We start from the raw sequence: 21,134 nt of genomic DNA on the forward strand, positions 1-21,134 counted from the left end.
TTAAGAGCAATGCATTAACCCCAGGCATGATGGTAGGATCATTGATTCAAAGCACTGCATTAACCCCAAACATGATGGTATGATCGTGGATTCAGAGCACGGCATTAACCCCAGACATAATGGTAGGATCATGGATGAAGAGTAATGCATTAACCCCAGACATAATCGTATGATCATGGATTCAGAGCACTGCATTAACAGTACAGTATGTGCTGACTCTTATTCATACTGTTCTTTATGACATTGGACTGGTGGTGGTTGAAGCCAGGGGCGATCCTGGCCCTTCCGCTGCCCCCCCTCCCCTGGAAATTCGCTCTTAAAGTACCAGGTGCAGCATTTTTGCTGCCCCTGGTACCTAGTGGGGCGCTGCCGTCTGAGGCAACAACCTCAACTCGCCTCATTGGCGAAGCACCTCTGGTTGAAGCTGTATCTGAATGATATGGTCTATGGTTTGCAGAAATAGAACCTATGGGACTACTACTACTTGAAAGATCAAGGTTCAATCATACATTTAATATTTTGAAAACGCAATGTCTTTGCCAGAAACTGGAAACAAAAACATCCCCCTGATTTTGCCCAGATGTCCCAGTGCCTGAAATCTGCCAAAATATTGCACCTTGGAAACTTTCTATATGGAATCTCTGGGCCTCTAACATGAGGATCCAAAACACTTGGAGGCACATTTATCAAGGGTCGAATTTCGAATTCATGTGTTTTTTTTTTAACTCACATGAATTCGATTTTACTCAAAATTCAATGGGGGGGTTATTTATTAAAAAAAATCGAATATGTAAAAAACTCGGACAAATTATACCGACCTGAAAACTTGAATCGAATTCTTCGGAAAAAAACTTGAATGTCAGGAAGGCTGCAAACATCTTCAAATTGGTCACCGCATACCCCCCAACTGTCCCGTTTTTCGTGGGACAGTCCCGCTTTTATCCACCTGTCCCGATGTCCCGGAATGTGGCCCTTAATGTCCCGCTACTGGGCATGAGGCGCGCGATGTCTCCTTCCCCAGCTCTCCACCCATAAAGTCACACCAGTAAGGCGTAATCTGTCAGCGCGGGGATATTACGTCACGCTTATGCACTTCAATAGGGCGATTAAACCTGAGACGTAGCCGTCGGATGGATGGGCGCAAAAACAAATCCAAGAGGTCGCGTGGCTTCGGACACGTGATCAATAATATGCGCTCAGATTTGCGGACACCTAACAGGGCGGGGTTAGAGGAATATGCAGATAGGCTCGCTTTTTATAGTGAGGGATAGAGTGGGTGGGGAATGGGAGGGGACAAATTCATAGCTTCCATCTTTCAAGTTGACTGATTTGAAGACTTCTGTACCATTTATTGACAGAGCTCAGTCTGAATTTGTTTTTCTTTAGGTATCGGCAGTCTATAGGTGTTGGTGCTGGGAGTTGTAGTTCAATAACCAGTGGAGGGAAGCCAGTTGCACTACAACTTTATACATCACCTTAGTAGGGACTGCCATACAGCTCTCCCTGCCCATTTAAAGTGATACGGCTTATTTACAATTTGTAAAATGAACATGGTAATTAGGGGGTGTGGCCACAAAAATGGGCGTGGTCAACAACATTTGCACAAATTTTTGTCCCTCTTTTGATTTCCAAAATGTTGGGAGGTATGTCACTGGACCTCTCCCATTGACATATACATGAATTCGGCAGGTTCGGATCGAGTTTGAAAAATAATTTCCTAGTCGAATTTGACACTTTTGACCATAAAAAAAAAATTTGAATGAAAATTTTCAATTGGACCCTTAATAAATCTGCCCCTAACTGAACCAAATTTTGGATGATTCCTACCCATCAAATGAACGTGACATGAGTGCTCTCTATACCCTTCTATCTGCTCTAAGTCCTCTTCCTCTATTGTTACTTTTACTTTTCTCAACTTTATAAAAGTTGAATTCTAATTTTTAAAAAATGATCCCATCATTAACTTTCCACCCCTCTACCAACTGAGACCCCTTCCCTTTGGACACAGAGTCTGAGAACCCCATTTTCCCTGAATTTCAGTGGAAGTCCTTGTGTCCTTTTTTGTCTGCCCCGGAACAGTAATATGATCTAAGAGACCTTTGTTCTGACTCATATCTGTATATCATTTACATTTCCCCTCTTAAACGTCTATTTTCTGACCCTCGGGCATCTTTTAATAGAGCGACTCTTACGCTTTCTCTCATACTTACTGGATGCTTTTTGGCATTGATAAACAGCAAGATAATTGTTCTAAAGTCTAAATAATTTGTCTTGCCTTTATCCACTGTGATTAAATACTTCCATCTAAACCAGGCCATTGTGGTTAAAGCTGGAGAAAAAAAAGATGATACATTTATCATGGGATGTACAGTAAATAATTGCCCCACATTCAATAGACAAAGCAAGAATGAGTCTCAGAAACACAACTTTAATAATACAATGGACAAGACATTGCAAAAATATATTCATTTCTGTGGGGTTTATATACAAGTCAATAAACAATATAGTGTAATAAATATTTTAAATGTAAAAGTGGATGTTTCTAAGGGTTTTCAACTCCAAACTTGACTTCACACATGATAAACTCACAAAGAACATTTGGATTATCTCCAGTGCAATACACACAGACCTTCATTTAGATGCCTGGACATTTTTCAGGAGAGTTCTAGAAGAAAAATAAAGATGTGATTATTACATTGCTAAAGAAGTTTCTTTATTTTTAAAGACCAGCCTCATTGTTGGGTACCGCCACTGGTTTATACCTCAATTTTTTTTAGGAGGCAGATGGAGGGCTGGGATGAAGGGGTGGGGTGTGACCTACATATGCAAACAGCCTGCCCAATGTAATTACAACACTGTCTCTTGCTGTTTTCATCCAGAAAGTGCAAATCCTTGTCCTCCATTGGGGAGTGCAAAGTGCCTCCACTGCAAAGGGTGCTAAAACATGTCAACTTACATCTGATTATTTCCTCTAGAGCCCTTTACTGTAGGCCTATGATTAAGTGTCGTGAGAACACGAAACCCGTAAGGCTGTAATCCATATTTGTACTTCAATAAAGGCTGGTCATGTGACACATCAAAGGCCTGTTGTCACCATCTCTGGACCCACAACAGTTCACCCACCATTCCAAACGCTCAACTGACGATGCCACTGCCCTGCACCTGCCACTTACTCACCTAGACAATAAAGACACGTATGTACGAATGCTGTTCATAGACTTTAGCTCAGCATTCAATACAATCATTCCTCAGCACCTGAGTGTTAAGCTGAGCATGTTGGGCCTGAACATCTCCATTTGCAACTGGATCTTGGGCTTCCTGACCAAGAGACCTCAGGTAGTCCGAATGGGAAGAAACATCTCCAGCACCATCACACTGAGCACGGGCGGCTCCTCAAGACTCTGTGCTCAGTCCACTGCTGTTCACACTGCTGACTCATGACTGCGTGGCAAGGCTGGGGTGTAAGGAAGGCTTACCAGCATGGCTGCATTCCGTTCCAAGATGGCGGCGCCTCTTCCTTCCATGCGGATCGTCCTGGGTGCAGTTCAGTGACGTCATCATCTAGATGCCAGCACAAAGACGCCAGCGCCGGATTGGACGCCAGAGTGATGACGTCACCACGTACGTTTTTGGCGCCAATGAAGGGCTATTTAAGGCGCCAGAGCACTCCAGACTTTGCCCTACAATAGGTTCCACTAAGTGAGTTCCTGGGTGCGCTATATTCTTCTGTTATCTGATCCTGATCTTGACCTTGCCTGTTATACCGTGTATTGAACCTTTGCCGCCTGTACCGACCTTATTGCCTGGACCTGACTTTGCCTTCTCTTAACCCTTTGGATACCTCGATCTGGTGAGACTGTGCTTCCTCCTTGGTCCGATACCTCTGTCTGAGCCTTCGGGCCCCTTACAAGGGGTCGAATCACATCATCAAGTTTGCTGATAATACCGCAGTATTAGGGCACGAACTTCCAGAATGTGCAACAGTTTTCTTCCACGAGCCATCTGGCATCTCAACTCCCAAGGACTGAACTGAATATATTCACAAGAACTGCATAAAAAACCTCACAAATGTATGTCTACCTCGCCCAGCAAGACCGTGTATTTTTCATCTCATGAACAAAAAAATAAAAAAAAATATATATATATACACACTTGTAGAGAAATAGAAATCTACACACTTTATAAAACCTCTTATAGCCTTATGTGTAGCACCATGGGTTCTGGAGAAACGTTATTTTGTTTCTACTATGTACTGTATTACATATAAAATCCACTTGACTTGACTTGACCTTCTTTTACTCAACTGCCTGAAGGATTACATTTTGAGTCCCTACCCTACAAACAATACAGTTATGTCCGCTCCCTTCTGCTGAAGGCATTTTACATGGTGAGTCTCTTTGAAAAGAAATGTTTGGAACTGTATGAATATTGCAATACTTTTTACCTTCATCTGAAGTCTTCACATCTGGTGCCTGAGAATCCCCCTTGGGGTTGCTTGATGTATTCTGCATTGTACAATAAAAATAAATAACGTTACACATGCGATACTCACCTAAAGACTCTGCTATAGAGAAGAAAGGAAAGAATGGGAATCATCTAAACAGCAGGGAGGTGAACATTGATCACTGTCAATCTTCTTGAGTGCTCCAAATTGATCAAAATGCCCTGTGTTTCATATGGTTTGGGTTGCACAAAGCTGAAGTCTAATATATTCTTATAATAGAGACAGAGGTTAAACATTCAAGTGAAGATGAGAGAATGATAAACCCACCAGCACCTGGGCTCTCTGTTAAAGACAATCTGGAGCCCAAAATTAGGATCGACGCCTTCTTGAAGCAGCAAAGGTGAAATAGGAGGAGTAGATGCAAATAGGAATATCTGACAAAAGGGAGTGGCCTTGATTTTTTTGCCTAATAAAAATAATTCTGAGCAATTTTGCAATATACATTCATTACAGTTTTTCTATGCTTTTTAAGTTATGTGGATATGTATTGCTATTGAAAGCAGCGTCTGTCCCTTTCTATTCTCTTCACTGGTGGCTCAGACACTGTAATTCAATGTACAATGTAATTCAAGCCAAAAAAAAGGAAATGCCGCTCATGTTAAAAAATTGGCGTGTGTGCCAAAATATTGGTGCTCTGAATTTTTTCCTAACGCCCATCAACTTCAATTCGTTTCTCTAATTTGTTGGCATTTCGCAAATTTTTCTGCAGTTTCGCAAATTTTTGGGGGAAACGGGCCAAATTCACGTATCACTAAAAATATGATAATGAAGAAGGGATGTCCATATGTACAGTTTCAGGATAGTATCACCTTTGTTTCCGATGTTTGCCATGGAATTTGGGTTTTCAGAGCCTTTTGAACCTAGTGACAAAAATCAGTGGTCAGTTCAGTCTTCTGCTCTCTAGTAAATACTGTTTCATATAGAATCAAGATATAAGAAAATGGAACCCTTTACTTGGTAATGAATTCAATTCAGACTTCATTTATGCTGTATGACTGTGTATCTATGTACACAGTCAGAGAGAGGGAGAGAGAGAGAGAGAGAGAGAGACAGACAGAGAGACAGACAGACAGACAGACAGACAGATAGATAGATAGATAGATAGATGATATAGAGAGAGAGAGAGAGAGAGAGAGAGAGAGAGGGAGGGAGGGAGAGAGAGAGAGAGAGAGAGAGAGAGAGAGAGAGATAGATAGATAGATAGATAGATAGATAGATAGATAGATAGAAGATAGATAGATAGATAGATAGATAGATAGACAGACAGACAGACAGACAGACAGACAGACAGATAGATAGATAGATAGATAGATAGATGATAGAGAGAGAGAGAGAGAGAGAGAGAGAGAGAGAGAGAGAGAGAGACAGACAGATAGATAGATAGATAGATAGATAGATAGATAGATAGATAGACAGACAGACAGACAGACAGACAGACAGACAGACAGACAGACAGACAGACAGACAGACAGACAGATAGATAGATAGATAGATAGATAGATAGATAATGATAGATAGATAGATAGATAGATAGATAGATAGATAGATAGATAGATAGATAGATAGATAGATAATAGATAGATAGATAGATAGATAGATAGATAGATAGATAGATAGATAGATAGATAGATAGATAGATAATAGATAGATAGATAGATAGATAGATAGATAGATAATAGATAGATAGATAATAGATAGATAGATAGATAGATAGATAGATAGATAGATAGATAGATAGATAGATAGATAGATAGATAGATAGATAGATAGATAGATAATACATAGATAGATAGATAGATTAGATAGATAGATAGATAGATAGATAGATAGATAGATAGATAGATAGATAGATAGATAGATGATAGATAGATAGATAGATAGATGATAGATAGATAGATAGATAGATAGATAGATAGAAAGATAGATAGATAGATAGATAGATAGATAGATAGAGAGATAGATAGATAGATAGATAGATAGATAGATAGATAGATAGATAGATAGATAGATAGATAGATAGATAGATAATATATGGCGGCCACCTTAAGGTATTGGAGAAAGTGAAGAAATTGGTCAATATGGAAAATATCTGAAAGTAAGGCTTGCAATGTATGTAGGAACATTGCTAAATAAGATTTTAAAGGTGAATGTCAGAAGTTTAAATTTGGTGCAAGAATATGAATTTTATGGGCACGGCATTGGCACACAGCAAACAGGTTAAAATTTGTAAAATGATTATTTCAAATACAACAACCCCTATAAATCTGAAATTATAGCAAATAAAAGCATTAGACAACACAGATCAATACATTCAACAGAACAGAAAGACCTGTTTTTGAATCAGGACTGTGGGTCTAGTCTATAGGGTCTGCCCTGATTTCTTGCATTATAGGTGAGCCGAAGCTGCAGATAGTAATGGCTTATATCACGGCTGAATATTTACCTGGGGGTCCATCAGGCTTCCCAACAGCAGTATAAGAAAGCCCTGGAAAATGTTTAGAAGAAGAGTAATTATTTTGTTTAGTTTTGTTGATAAGATGAATATAATATATTCCTGTTTATAGAAGAATATCAATGTTACTATAGATATTTCTGGCCCTGAGGAAGCCTAGAGATGAGCCAATATCATCATCCTAAAAGCCAGGGATTAAAAAACATAACAAATGATCTAGATAATATCTCTTAATATTTACATGAGACAAATACAAAAGTCAAGGAATCGGGACCCTTTGCCCAATAGAAGAATATCTTGTTATTTCCTGAGGTGGCTCTGGAGAAAGTTGAATAAAGATGCCTATGTGCTATGAGATACATTGTATATACTGAAGATTAAAATGTAATTAATATGGCTCTCTCTGTTTATTTATATTTGACTATATTAGTCTGTATTAGTTTGACTATATTAGTGTTACAACTATTGGCACCATCAAACTGGGAGGCCTGGGTCCAACCAACTGCCAGACCTCTCATGTGTTTTCAGCCTATGCAATACATTTTGTTGTGGGTTTGGATAGGATATAGAACATGATCTTATCCCATTCTGCTTTCTTTCTAAGACAACTTTATGGATATGGAATGGTAGACCCTAGGTTGGCATTCTTCTTCCAAAAAGCACTGGCCAGGGATATTTTTGCACCGAGCCACCATATTCTAGTGTCCCAGCATCCTCAGTACACTATAGAAATCTGATAAAACATCGGTATGACGTGCTCTTGGGCGCTGGGGCACTGGAAGAGTATTGTGATGTGGAGAAGTAGATTATCTTATTAAATTGCCATTTTTGGTAGTAGTTTGGGAAGAAGAAGATCCAATCCAGGAGCTGTAGTGAGGTTAGAATCAGTGCAGGTACCTAACAACTTTCCCCCTTCAGTGATATTAACTTTCTTGGACCTTTAAAGGGCTGGTTCACCTTTAAAGGGGAACTCATGCAAAAATGAAAATGTAATATCAGCTTCATCATACTTAAATAAGAAACTTTATAAATACAATCAATTAAAGAAAAACTAAACCCCCCTTTCTAATAAAAAAAAACCCTACCCCCTACCCTCCATAGTCCCCCCTCCCTGCCCCCCCCGCACATGCGTTAACACAAGTAAATACCCCTAAGCCGATAATTATCCCTTGTTGGAGAGTCAGCACAGTGGAGCTACGCGGGCCATCTTTAGCCACTTTGGCAATCTCAGGAAGCTCCGTGTCAGCCCATGTGCAGTTGGAGCATTTTCCCGGTTTACTACAAATGTGCTTGCGCCAAAAGTGACAAAAATTACCGAAGTGCTGGAAGAAGACCCGAAGATTACTGAAAGGGGCTAAAGATGGCCCCCCCTGAGCTCTGTTGTGCTGACTCTGCAACAAGGGGTAATGGGGTATTTACTTGTGTTCAGTCCTGCGTGGGGGGGAAGCAGAGAGGGGGGCTATGGAGGATAGGGGGTAGGGTTTTTTATTAGAAATGGGGTTTAGTTCTCCTTTAAATATTCTGCATTGTTTTTGAAATACTGATTCCAGTACAAACAAAATGTAACAAAATAACTGCCTTTTGCACAAATTCTGCATGTAGAGACATGATGTCTGGTGAGTTTAATAGAGTGACCTCTAATACATCTTCTAGGCAAAAGGAGCCCCCCTATAAGATATATTGGATCTAACTGTCAATGAATATCTGACACCCAACTGCTGCATGAAGACAGAATGAAGAGAAACAGAAACTGAGAGAGGAATAGTGAAGATAAACTTGATTAGTTCAGAAATGATACTGAATTTTTAATTGATTGTATTTAGAAAATGTCTTATTTTAGTGTGATGAAGCTTATATTAAATTTAAATTTTCACGATAGTTCCCCTTTAAGTAGACTTTTAGTCAATTCTATAACTTTTCAGTCAGTCTTCAATGTTTATTTTTTGTCGTTTTTGAATTATTTGCCTTCTTCATATTTTTTCCAGCTTTCAAATGGGGGGTCACTGACCCCATCTAAAAAAAAAATTCTCGATAAATCCAGACATGTATTGTTATTTCTACTTTTTATTCCTCGTCTTTCAATTCGGGCCCTTTCCTATTCATATTCCAGTCTCTTATTCAAATCAATGCATTGCAGGCCTGGACTGGCAATCTGTGGGTTGTTTCAAATGCCAATGGGGCTGCTATAAGTTGCCATAGACAGTGACTATTTATTGGGTTGGTGGGGGGCTGTTTGGGCCTCTGTGTAACTGAAATGCCAGGGCCTATTTTAATTCTCAGTCCAGACCTGATGCATTGGATAATTTGGACAACAGATGGCTGAAATTGCAAACTGGAAATCTGCTGAATAAAAAGCTAGATATCTTAAAAACCACAAATAATAAAAAAAGAAAATCAATTGCAAGTTGTCTCAGAATATGACGCTCTACATTATACTTAGGGGCCGATTCACTAACTTCGAGTGAAGGATTCGAAGTAAAAAAACTTCGAATTTCGAAGTGTTTTTTGGGCTACTTCGACCATCGAATGGGCTACTTTGACCTTCGACTACGACTTCAACTTCGAATCGAAGGATTCGAACTAAAAAACGTTCGACTATTCGACCATTCGATAGTCGAAGTACTGTCTCTTTAAAAAAAACTTTGACCCCCTAGTTCGCCACCTAAAACCTACCGAACTCAATGTTAGCCTATGGGGAAGGTCCCCATAGGCTTTCCTAAGTTTTTTTGATCGAAGGATATTCTTTGGATCGTTGGATTAAAATCCTTCGAATCGAACGATTCGAAGGATTTAATCGTTCGATCGAAAGAATAATCCTTCGATCATTCGATCGTACTATCTGCGCTAAATCCTTCGACTTCGATATTCGAAGTCGAAGGATTTTAATTCCCAGTCGAATATCGAGGGTTAATTAACCCTCGATATTCGACCCTTAGGGGCTGATTGAAATCCTTCGACTTCGAATATCGAAGTCGAAGGATTTAGCGCAGATAGTACGATCGAAGGATTATTCCTTCGATCGAACGATAAAATCCTTCGAATCAAACGATTAGAAGGATTTTAATCCAACGATCCAAAGAATATCCTTCGATCAAAAAGCCTATGGGGACCTTCCCCATAGGCTAACATTGACTTCGGTAGCTTTTAGATGGCGAACTAGGGGGTCGAAGTTTTTTTTAAAGAGACAGTACTTCGACTATGGAATGGTCAAATAGTCTAACGATTTTTACTTCGAATCCTTCGATTCGAAGTCGTGTCGAAGGTCGAAGTAGCCCATTCGATGGTCGAAGTAGCCCAAAAAATACTTCGAAATTCAAATTTTTTTTACTTCTAATCCTTCATTTGAAGTTAGTGAATCGGCCCCTTAAATTTAACTCAATGGTGAACAACCCCTTTAAGTTATCATAAAATAAATTTACAGGTAGAAATGCAATTTTGCAGAGTGTTACAAAGTAGGGTTTGGCGAATTTGACCCGTTTCGTTTCGACAAAAATTCGCCGTCGACGAAATGTCACCAACGCCCATTAAAGTCTATGGGTGGCAAAAAAATTCGGTCGCGCGGCGAAATTTTTTTGACCCATGTCTTTTTATTTTGATGCACGACACCATACATATCTATAGGCGTAATTTTTTTCAAATTCGCCCATCCCTATTACTAAGGCAACTCATTCACATCCAAATAAGAATATGAAAGGGAAAATATACTGACCTGGAGTGCATTTAGTATTGTAAAGAGATAATCAAACACTATAGAGCTGTCTTGTATGATTGTAGCAATACCAATGGCCCAAGTTAGTCCTAAAAGTGGCGTGAGAATAGCAACACATCTACTGATCTGGACCAGATAGCCTCTTTCATTGGTCCTTGGTGTTTGCCCTACGGAAGGTCTCAGTAAAACAGAAACAACTATACAAGTAACCAGAACATTGACAGCCAGGATGAAGAATGCCGGGATAATGAAGGCAAGAAGGGCTTTGGAATGATCCCAGTTCAACCAGCAACTGTCCTCTCTTGTGTACGGCTTTCCCGGTTGACTCAAAGTTATGACCAACGTCAAAATGCTTATGAGAAAGGGGCATCCGTAGCCTACGGAGAATAGTATCACCAGCATCAATGTTCTACTCATATCATGGTATACCAGGAAGATTCTGTAGAGGATGGATAAACCCATAATGAACATCCAGAAGAACAAGGAGAGGTAAAAAAAATGAGTAAAAAATGTTGACGTGATGCAAACATTTGAGAATTTGGTGTTGCCAGTGGCAGCACTGACTATGAACCAGATATCAGCAAGGAGCAACGAGAGGGATATATTTGCTATTGAAACATGTCTCATGTATGCAGTTCTGTGCCTGGTTATGTGTCTCCATTCCAAAGCCTCAATGATCAAGCAGAGGACCAGGCTGCATATTGAGATCCCCAGGCCTATCAGTGTGATGTAATGAAGAGCTGGACCACCCTTAGCTTTGGGGGACATTAAAATGGAAAAGGACAGGTAGTTTTCGGAATAGTTGCACTTGCAAACGGTGTGATGGAGCGAGTCTTCTTGCATTCGGCACGAGTCCTTGATCCACGTTTCCTTCCCTCTGTCCCAGGCAGCGCAGTGAGTGTTAATATTTAATGATTTACTGACTTTCTCAAATTTGAGCAAAATTTCACTGACGTTGGTGCTTAATGCCAGCGACATCACCAGTCCATTCACACTTACGTTGTCTGATTCAGTCGGCAGAATGTTTCCCAGGGTTGGATACGCCATACTGACAGCGAACAATTCCGATAGGTCTCGCACCTTTTTTTTCTCAATAAAGATCTGCCCATTGACCGCCTGTCGGGTGCTGTTAAAATTAAATGTGAAATCACTGTCCCCGGGGATATTTTCAGTCTGCAGATAGAGGAATTCCTTCTGGATACTCATTCTTGGCAAATGCTCAGTGCTGGAGGCCACGCTTGATGCCAGAGAATACAGAGAAGTCAGGAGCACAGAGCTGGCATCCTTCTGTGGAACCAACAACCAGTTGGGTATGGTTGACGTGTTGAGTATGTGATTTGCCATCTTACTGTAATCCTTTTAATTAAAAACATGTTTAATAAATCAGCATTTACTATTTAAAGGTATAATGAGGAATATGGTCATATAACTCCTCAGTGAGTTCTAATATCCTTATCATTTACAGTAGGGGGTACATTATCCCTTATAATACATGAGTGATACTCAGAGTTCCCTGTAAAACTCAGCCTGCAGCCTTGTGCCTTTATATGGTCACAGAACAACCCCTCAGTGACTTCTAATATCCTTATTATTTACAGTAGGGGGGTACATTATCACTTATAATACATGAGTGATACTCAGAGTTCCCTGTATAACTCAGCCTGCAGCCTTGTGCCTTTATATGGTCACAGGACCCCTCAGTGACTTCTAATATCCTTATCATTTACAGTAGGGGTACATTATCCCTTATAATACATGAGTGATACTCAGAGTTCCCTGTATAACTCAGCCTGCAGCCTTGTGCCTTTATATGGTCAAAGGACCCCTCAGTGACTTCTAATATCCTTATCATTTACAGTAGGGGTACATTATCCCTTATAATACATGAGTGATACTCAGAGTTCCCTGTATAACTCAGCCTGCAGCCTTGTGCCTTTATATGGTCACAGAACAACCCCTCAGTGACTTCTAATATCCTTATCATTTACAGTAGGGGGTATATTATCCCTTATAATACATGAGTGATACTCAGAGTTCCCTGTATAACTCAGCCTGCAGCCTTGTGCCTTTATATGGTCACAGAACAACCCCTCAGTGACTTCTAATATCCTTATCATTTACAGTAGGGGGTACATTATCCCTTATAATACATGAGTGATACTCAGAGTTCTTCTTCCCCTAATAGCCAAACATCAAACATGCAGAGCTACTGTATAAGCTTAATAAAATAATACAAATCCTTACCTGTACTTTTTCTTCAGATAGTAGCTATGAAGACACAAATAAATATGAGAAGTGTTATTTAAATGAAAGCAAATAAAGGAAGACATTATTCAATTGTGTCTGGTGGTTCCATTTCAGGTAGTTGTGTTCACGCTGATAGTCAGTAGATATGATTCAGGGGAGATTGGTTGAACATGAGAGAATATTGGCGTTACATGTCTAATTGCACAGCACCCAAAACAATATTTATTTTTGCAGAAAGTAAGGTTTGCCTGTCATAGAAGGTGACAGTACAGGGCTGATCTAAACTGCCAGGTAATGTATAATTATCTTTCCACCAGGTCTTATATATATATATACATGTTGAGTATTAAGTATATTGTCAGTGGGCCCTTGCCTAGTTGCATACATATATATATATATAAATAACAATTTATTAAAAAAAGTCTTACTTCCTACACGTGTGTCTTCTATACATTTCATATTGAGTTGAAAGATTGAACAATTACCCTTATAAAGCAGCGCACAGAGATTTTCTGTAGCAGTGTGACTATTGTAGCAATGTTTCCCGCCGTGGTTCTTTCTTTCTGGATTTCGGAAGAGATGAGAGGAAACAGCGAACATTGGTCTTCGACTTCTCCACTGCTGATAACCTCTGGCCCAAACGCTACAGAGCCTCCACCATAGGTAACCTCTGGGTTTACTGCCCCAAATGCTGCAGAGCCTCCACCGTTGGTAACCTCTGGGTTTACTGCCCCAAACGCTACAGAGCCTCCACCGTTGGTAACCTCTGGCTTTACTGCCCCAAATGCTACAGAGCCTCCACTGCTAACGCCTCCAGAAGGTTTTTTCTTGTACTTGACTCTTTCAAACACCTGCAGTTAAAGTAGAGAAAAAAAAATTTGTGGGTCTGAACAAAATATATAAGGGGGGATCTGTCCATATTACCGCTCACACATAATGCTGATGATGTCACAATTCTAATACATGTGTGGGACCTGTTATCCAGAATGCTTTGGGACCTGGGATTTTCCAGATAATGGATCTTTTGTTAATACCTTAAGTCTGCTAAAATAAGATTTAAACAAAAGGCTGGTTTTGCCTCCAATAAGGATTAATTATATCTTAGTTGGGATCAAGTACAAGCTACTGTTTTATTATTACACAGAAAAAGGAAATCATTTTTAAAAAATGTGGTTTATTTGGATAAAATGGAGTCAACGGGAGACGGCCTTTCCGTAATTCAGAGCTTTCTGGATAACAGGTTTCCAGATAATGGATGCCATACCCATATATGTTCAGATGCATGATCTGAGTTGCAGCCATACGTTCTTACATCAGTGGCATAACTAGATGCTACTGGGTCCCATAGCAAATACATTTTAGGGCCCCTGAAATGTCTGAGCTGTTGAGCTGTTTCACCAATATATATATATATTTAATTAGGGCCTCATGGGCCCCCTATACCTCTTTGGCCTGAGTCCCCTACATTTACACCCCTGTTTTACATAGATAATCCTAATGCCAATGCTGGCCATGCCTGAGCCTATAAAATCCATGAGGGACAATATTTGGTATATGTATGCCAGCCAGACAATGCTGACACTTATATATATGCACCATGGATATCAATCAGTTTGTTCATCAAGCAGGTTTCAAACTGTCATCTGCTGAATTACTATGTTAGTTGCAGCTAACTGTTGACCCAAACTCATGAAACGATAGACCACTTGTACAATGTTCATCCTATCAACCCTCCTGGATATTCTGGCAATCACTTGGGTAAAAAGTATGGTTGGAACATGAACGGTCATGGGCAGGATGGACCTTGGCTTGGTTGGAGAAATGAGGTATAACGTGGGCTAAAAACCTCCCCGATTTCAGTTATGGTAAAGTTGACATCCTTATGGCTTCCTGACCTCACTGGCATCATTTTATACCACCTTCCCAATTATATCTGGTGCCCAATCTGAGGAGCTAAGATGCACAATAATGATAGAGCACCCATGTCAACACTCACTGTCAAATAATTGTGTAGGACAATGATGGAGGTTGGGTGGAGACTTTCAGAAGAGTATGAAATGCCTTGGCAACTGGCACATATCTACGAAATACATTTATACCATTTAAATTAACGGACTCAATTATGAACTTGGTATTTACCGAGAGAAGGGAGCGCATGCTAGGAGATACACAGTTTTCGAAGATTGGCCTCCACGCGTTTCTCTGGCATCTTGCGGTTATGTTTCCTTCAAAGTTGTCCTTGCACTTTTTACAAGATTCCTCGCCTTCCACACAGTCACCAAAATCTTCCAGACATTCAGGTTTACCTTGAGAGGAACAGAGAGACAATACTTGCAGCATGGCGCCATAGTGCAATCAGATCGTTTCATTGAACAATCTGATCAAGTTTATTGCTGATTCATGGATGAGAGAAAGGGAGAGGTGATGTGGAAGGAAAGATACATGAGTGTATGTAATGGGAATAAAGAAGGGGAGTGAGGAGTTTGGACTCATGGGCCTATGGTTCGAGGCTTCCTGGTTGGGTTCCTCCCAATCTGTTTTGCCAAATGTAAAAAATTCTGAATTGAACATATATTTAGGGGCAGATTTACCAAGGTGTGAATGGTAAATTCGAATTCAAAGCACCAATGTGAGATTTATCACACCTCAACCCTGGAAACATTTCTAATCCGACTATTCTCCACCTAAAATCTGCTGAGTTCATGTAGAAGTCAATGACAGGGGTCCCTTGAACTATTTGAAGATGTTAATAGAAGTGATGAGCCAAATTTTTGGCAAGTTTCGCAGCGAAAACGATGCCCCATAGACACCGATGGAAGAAAAGAAATGTTGCGCGTCAAAACAAAACAAAAAGTCGAGTTTCTTTTTTCCGAAAAAAACGCGATTAGAATTTGATTTGAGTTTTCGGGTTGGGACTATTTTATCCAATTTTATACGTTCAAAGTTTTCCATGAATAACATACCATTCAAATTGTGAATTAAATCTATTTTATTAGAGTTTTAGAAATTTCTCATTCCTGTACCATTCAACCTTTGATAAATAACCCTCCTTTAAGGTTTTTTTTGTTTCTCTCAAGTTTTTTAAATGTGCAATTGGTTTAGTTTGCCTTTTTAGTCTGCCATTGTGTTTAAGGGAGGCTGACCACAAGATCCTATTGCATAAAAATCCAATTCCAATCACAATAGAAGGCAGATGAGGTGGCCTGTCAAACCACTGGTATGATGTATTTGGGGTGTGGGCAATTCCCATACCAAGAACAAGTCCGTAGGTTTGGTCACAGCCAGTGCTAAAATGTACCTTAAAGGGGAACTAATTTCTAATATAAAATAATGCTAGAAATGCTGTATTTTGTATACTAAACATAAACATGAACTTACTGCACCACAAGCCTAATCAAACAAATGATTTATGCTTTCAAAGTTGGCCACAGCGGGTCTCCATCTTGTAACTTTGTTATACATCTTTGCAAGACCAAGACTGTGCACATGCTCAGTGTGGTCTGGGCTGCTTAGGGATCGTCATAAATTATCAAAACAGCACAAGTCAAATAATATCTGCCAGAAGCCGATACAGCAAGACTGATTAATAATCAGAATATACAGACTGCACTGGGTCCTGTGTTGTCATGTAATCTAATGTGGATTTTATAGTTTTTGTATTGTTTAATACAAACTTTCTCCAACTCTGCAGAACCAGTGGCTGCAGCAAAATAATCCTCCAAATAGAATCCCAGTTTATCTGTTTAAATCTGGCTCCATGATCTTTGTCCCTGCAGCTGGAGTTGGAAACAGTAAAGGGGATGTAAAGGCAAAAATAAAATCCAATACAAATCTCTACACAGTCGCCGACTGCTCTACAGGGAAACAAACAAAGCTGCTTGAGTTCTGCATGGCTGGGAAGTAAGGCGGGGGCTCCCCCTGCTGTTCATAAGTATGATTGTTTCCCTGCAGAGCAGTTAGGGACCGTCTGACAATTCCTATCCACAGCAGTAAATGAAGGGAGAATTTCACTGCCTACAGTCAGGTTTCTTATAAAAACTGTACACATTTTTTAATTAAAGTATATTGGAGATATGTTTCTTTTTCATTAAAGAAAGTAAACATGGGATTTTATTGTTTTGCCTTTACATGCCCTTTAAGATACAGATATTCTCCTTCAATCAGGAGAACAACAAGCAACAAGGATCAAAATGTAAGCGTTTGGTGACCTTCAATATGTCCATTTACATTTAGAAGATAAATACCTGATAAAAAAAATCTACAACAATTATTTGATTTTTTCCTGTCATTATTATTTCACACCTGGGACACCCCTGATAAAGGCAAATACCGTTTTTAACATCCGCAAAATCGGAAACCACAACCTCTACCTCCAGGATTCCACCTACAGTTCTTTTAGGAAGGAGAACTGATAATTACTTCTTCATGAAAGACTTCCAAAAAACATGTCTAAATACTCATCGTATTTTGTTAGGTTCAGTTGAGGAATCTGGGCCATTTGGGTAGTTACTTTATGTTCTGGCGCTACTACCAAAGATGGCTGCCAAGACCAAACTAGACACTTCCCTAGGAGAAATTTCTCCCCTGAAATTCAGTATTCCTGGTGTAGATGTGATAACATTTTGTAGATTTACTTACCAATGCGTTTACGCGTTCCACTCTCCGTCCTTTTTGTGTACATCAATAGAATTATGGATATTATTTTCAAAAATTCCATTTGCTGGGGGAAAAAACAAATGAAGCATTTAAGCAATCATTGCTCCATGTAATTATCTATATTATCCATATTTATATGTATGTATCCAGCATCCATAGGGAAGTTCTCTGCCTAACATAATTGTCCAGGTTTAAAACAGGAATAGTACTTGGTGCTTTTGGTCTTATTGTCAATGAACTTTTCAGTACAGTCCCTTTCCTACTTTTTAAAGGGTATCTTCAAAAAACAAAGAGAGCTTTGATTTCTCCCCTCAGGGAGGTATGTTCCAAGACCTGACTAGATGTGACCCTAATAGCTTCAGTAAATGGTGTCCCCAGGGGATCATTGTTGGAGAAAGCACGAGCAGCCTTTCTGCTCCAGTACATGATTTATATGATTAGTAAGTAGATAGGTTGCTCACCTTGGTGGATGGACACCTCACCAGTCAAATAGAAACAGAGTGACTGGGTAGATATCCCCGGGGGGGGGGGGACATACAGTCCATCAAAAAACCCTGGGACCCAAGGCTGCAGATAGAAGATCTCAAATCTGTATAGATTAAAAGTCTCTTTATCCGTTTAACAAGTTGTATTTTTCATACATGGAGTGGTGGGGGGCCTAGGCCAATGGTCCCCAACCAGTGGCTCGTTAACAACATGTTGCTCCCCAAGCCCTTCGATGTAGCTCCCAGTTGCCTCAAAGCAAGTGATTATTTTTGATTTCCTGATTTGTAGGCAAGTTTTGGTTGTATAAAAACCTGATTTATGGCCAAACAGAGCCTGCTGTAGGCTACCTAGTTTACATAGGGCTACCAATAGTCAATTACATCCGGTATTTGGCATCCCCGTGAACTTTTTCATGCTTGTGTTGCTCCCCAACTTTTTTTCTACATTTGAATGATGCTCACGGGTAAAAAAAAGGTTGGGGACCCCTGGCCTAGGCAATAGCCTGTCTGTAAACCCAGTGGTTAGGTATATATTATCTATATTCTCCTGCCCATGACTTGAAAAGTCTATGGATCTCAGATCTCAGTCACTACTCCCACTACAGCGTGTGTTACATCCATGGTCAATTATAACAAAGGCTATTATTACACTAGCTACTGGGCCTCAGGCTTTCCAGCATGGACTAGCCCTCCAGCAAGTGGGGTTCAAACAGACCGAAACCATGAGGAGCCTTTACAATGGCAGTTATGGCCACAGGAAAAAAGTCACAGTTGTGTGATTCGGCACCATTTATTAAAAGTACTTAAATCCAAAGCCAAGTAGTTACACTTGGGGCGCTGCTCTTGCCTTGCCTTCTATTTTGAATTTAGTGCAGGTTGATGTCGGGGAACCCTGGATCTACTGCCACCTTGAAGATTCCCTCCGGGGTTGAGGGGACTGCATCAATTGGTCATAGAGGTCAAAAAAACTTGCATCTGAAATTGCACTTTGCATGCGGCACTTCTGGTAGTAAATGACCAATGAGCCCTATGGTGACTCCTCCTATTAAAGACTAGAAACATCAGATACTGCTGGGCAGAAAGAAACAATCAGGATAACAGTAACATAACTACAAAAGAGCATCCTGGGGCCCGGGGGAACCAGAACTAAGGGTGTGTTGTATTGTAGTCCCCTTCAACATTCCCTTCAATTTTGTGGCCCATCACATTAACTGAGCAGTGGACAACCAGACAAACAGAACAAGTGGTGGGAGCCCCCCTGAATATTTCTTTGTGGGGGGGTATATGTAGTTATGCCACTATGGGAAAACTTCATATTTGGAAAAGGAAACAATGACCCCCTGCCCAATTCTGAACAGGTCCAGCCCTCTGCTATATGAACCTCCTGGTGAGCAAAGCCTTTCTCCTCCTACACTAAACTTTCTGTATAATTATATTCTGATATTCTCTCAACCTGAAATTAATTATTCCCAATGTAAAATACAAATGTCGGGAATAGGTTACATCTTTCATTCTTCCTTCATGTTCTTGGCTTCATTCCCACTCCATGCCCAAGCTGATCCCTGAAACTTCCATGAGTCACATATAAGTAACGTTTTATGTCTTGCGTGTAGGTACCTTGTGGCAGGAGAAAAGGGAGGGGAGGTGAGAAGAAGAAGAAAAATGCCAGTGTTTACCAATTACGATCATGACTAAGGTAGAATGTCATCAGTGTATTATGCAAGGGCTTTCTGTATTGGGACAAGTACAAGAACAAGTGTAAACAGTTGTGTAACTTACTACTTACTGTGTAACTAAGTACAAAGGCAGAAAGGCCATCTCACATGGGGGCAAATTTACTAACCGGCGAAAATTCACCAGCGACAGCTTAGCAGCCATCGCAACACTTTCCTAGACGTAAATTCGGTAGGACAACGCTAATTTACTAAAATGCTAAGTTGCATCCAGGGTGCCGAACGCTGGTGAAGTTTCGCTAGGGGACAATCAAACCGAAGATGCGCTAGCGTTGGCTAATTTGCATACGGCGAGAAATTATAAAGTTGAATGGACGTTTATGTTGCAGCAAATATATTATATTACACAAGCCCAGGGAACCTCAATAAAGACAATAGAGTTATTATATTGCCCTACACATGAGCCCACTGTATAGTTTATGTGCCATATGTTAGGAAATGTAGGGGGGAACCCGGTTACCCAAAAAACATTTTTACGGACTTTTGCAGCCTATCACGCTAAAAAAATGAAAATACGCAAGCGTTTTCTAGGACTTAGACACTTTTTCCACTAAAAATTGAGGAAGATCTATGCACTCCATTGCACTTCGCCTGGTCTGAGTTGGCGAAGGCAAATCTGGCGGAACAGCTAACGTTCATTAAATTCCGCATCTTAGTGAATTTGCGCAGTTAAGTCCGTTCGCCAGAGCAAAAATTTGCCTGGCGTTAGAGTGCGAAGTTGCGCTACTGTATATTGCCTTCCCTAACGACGTTACGCCTTCGCCTGTTAGTAAATATACCAAAAAGTACCAAAATGACGTCATGCTGGAGAATTTTCCCCAGCGTTAGTCACTTCACCCTTTAGTAAATTTGCCCCATAGACTCCATTATATTCAAATTAAAATTATTTCCTTTTTCTGTGTAATAATAAAACAGTAACTTGTACTTGATCCCAACTAAGATATAATTAATCCTTATTGGAAGCAAAACCAGCCTATTGGGTTTATTTCATGTTTACATGATTTTCTAGTAGACTTAAAGGAGAACTACACCCTAAAAATGAATGTGGCTAAAATTGCCATATTTTATATAGTGAACTTATTGCACGAGGCTAAAGTTTGAGCTTGTCAATAGCAGCAATGATCCAGGACTTCAAACTTGTCACAGGGGGTCACCATCTTGGAAAGTGTCTGTGACACTCACATGCTCAGTGGGCTCTGATTGGCTGTTGAGAAGCTAAGCTTAGGGCTCGTCACTAATTATCCAGCAGAAAATGAGCTTCCCTGGCTGTAATATAAGCTGATGCTACAGGTTTGCTGATTATTAAATTCTGATGCTAATTGCACTGGTTTCTGTGCTGCCATGTAGT

At 40.1% G+C, this 21,134-nt stretch overlaps 1 protein-coding gene across 1 annotated transcript in view; it reads right to left on the reverse strand.

The window, feature by feature from the left end:
• Positions 1-2,412: 2,412 nt before the first annotated feature.
• The window catches only part of LOC108717499 (adhesion G-protein coupled receptor F2), a 22,267-nt gene continuing 3,545 nt past the window's right edge, over positions 2,413-21,134 (reverse strand). The window contains exons 2-10 of the mRNA XM_041565082.1: positions 17,551-17,632; positions 15,052-15,218; positions 13,398-13,763; positions 12,910-12,933; positions 10,666-12,021; positions 6,948-6,989; positions 5,314-5,364; positions 4,445-4,505; positions 2,413-2,665 (exon numbers count right to left, since the gene is read on the reverse strand). Coding sequence (XP_041421016.1) covers positions 2,655-2,665; positions 4,445-4,505; positions 5,314-5,364; positions 6,948-6,989; positions 10,666-12,021; positions 12,910-12,933; positions 13,398-13,763; positions 15,052-15,218; positions 17,551-17,629 — 2,157 coding nt within the window. The 5' untranslated portion in view covers positions 17,630-17,632 and the 3' untranslated portion in view covers positions 2,413-2,654. The remainder of the gene's footprint in view (positions 2,666-4,444; positions 4,506-5,313; positions 5,365-6,947; positions 6,990-10,665; positions 12,022-12,909; positions 12,934-13,397; positions 13,764-15,051; positions 15,219-17,550; positions 17,633-21,134) is intronic.

The sequence above is a fragment of the Xenopus laevis genome, chromosome 5S, assembly GCF_017654675.1.
Source record: "Xenopus laevis strain J_2021 chromosome 5S, Xenopus_laevis_v10.1, whole genome shotgun sequence".
Classification (NCBI taxonomy): Eukaryota; Metazoa; Chordata; class Amphibia; order Anura; family Pipidae; genus Xenopus; species Xenopus laevis.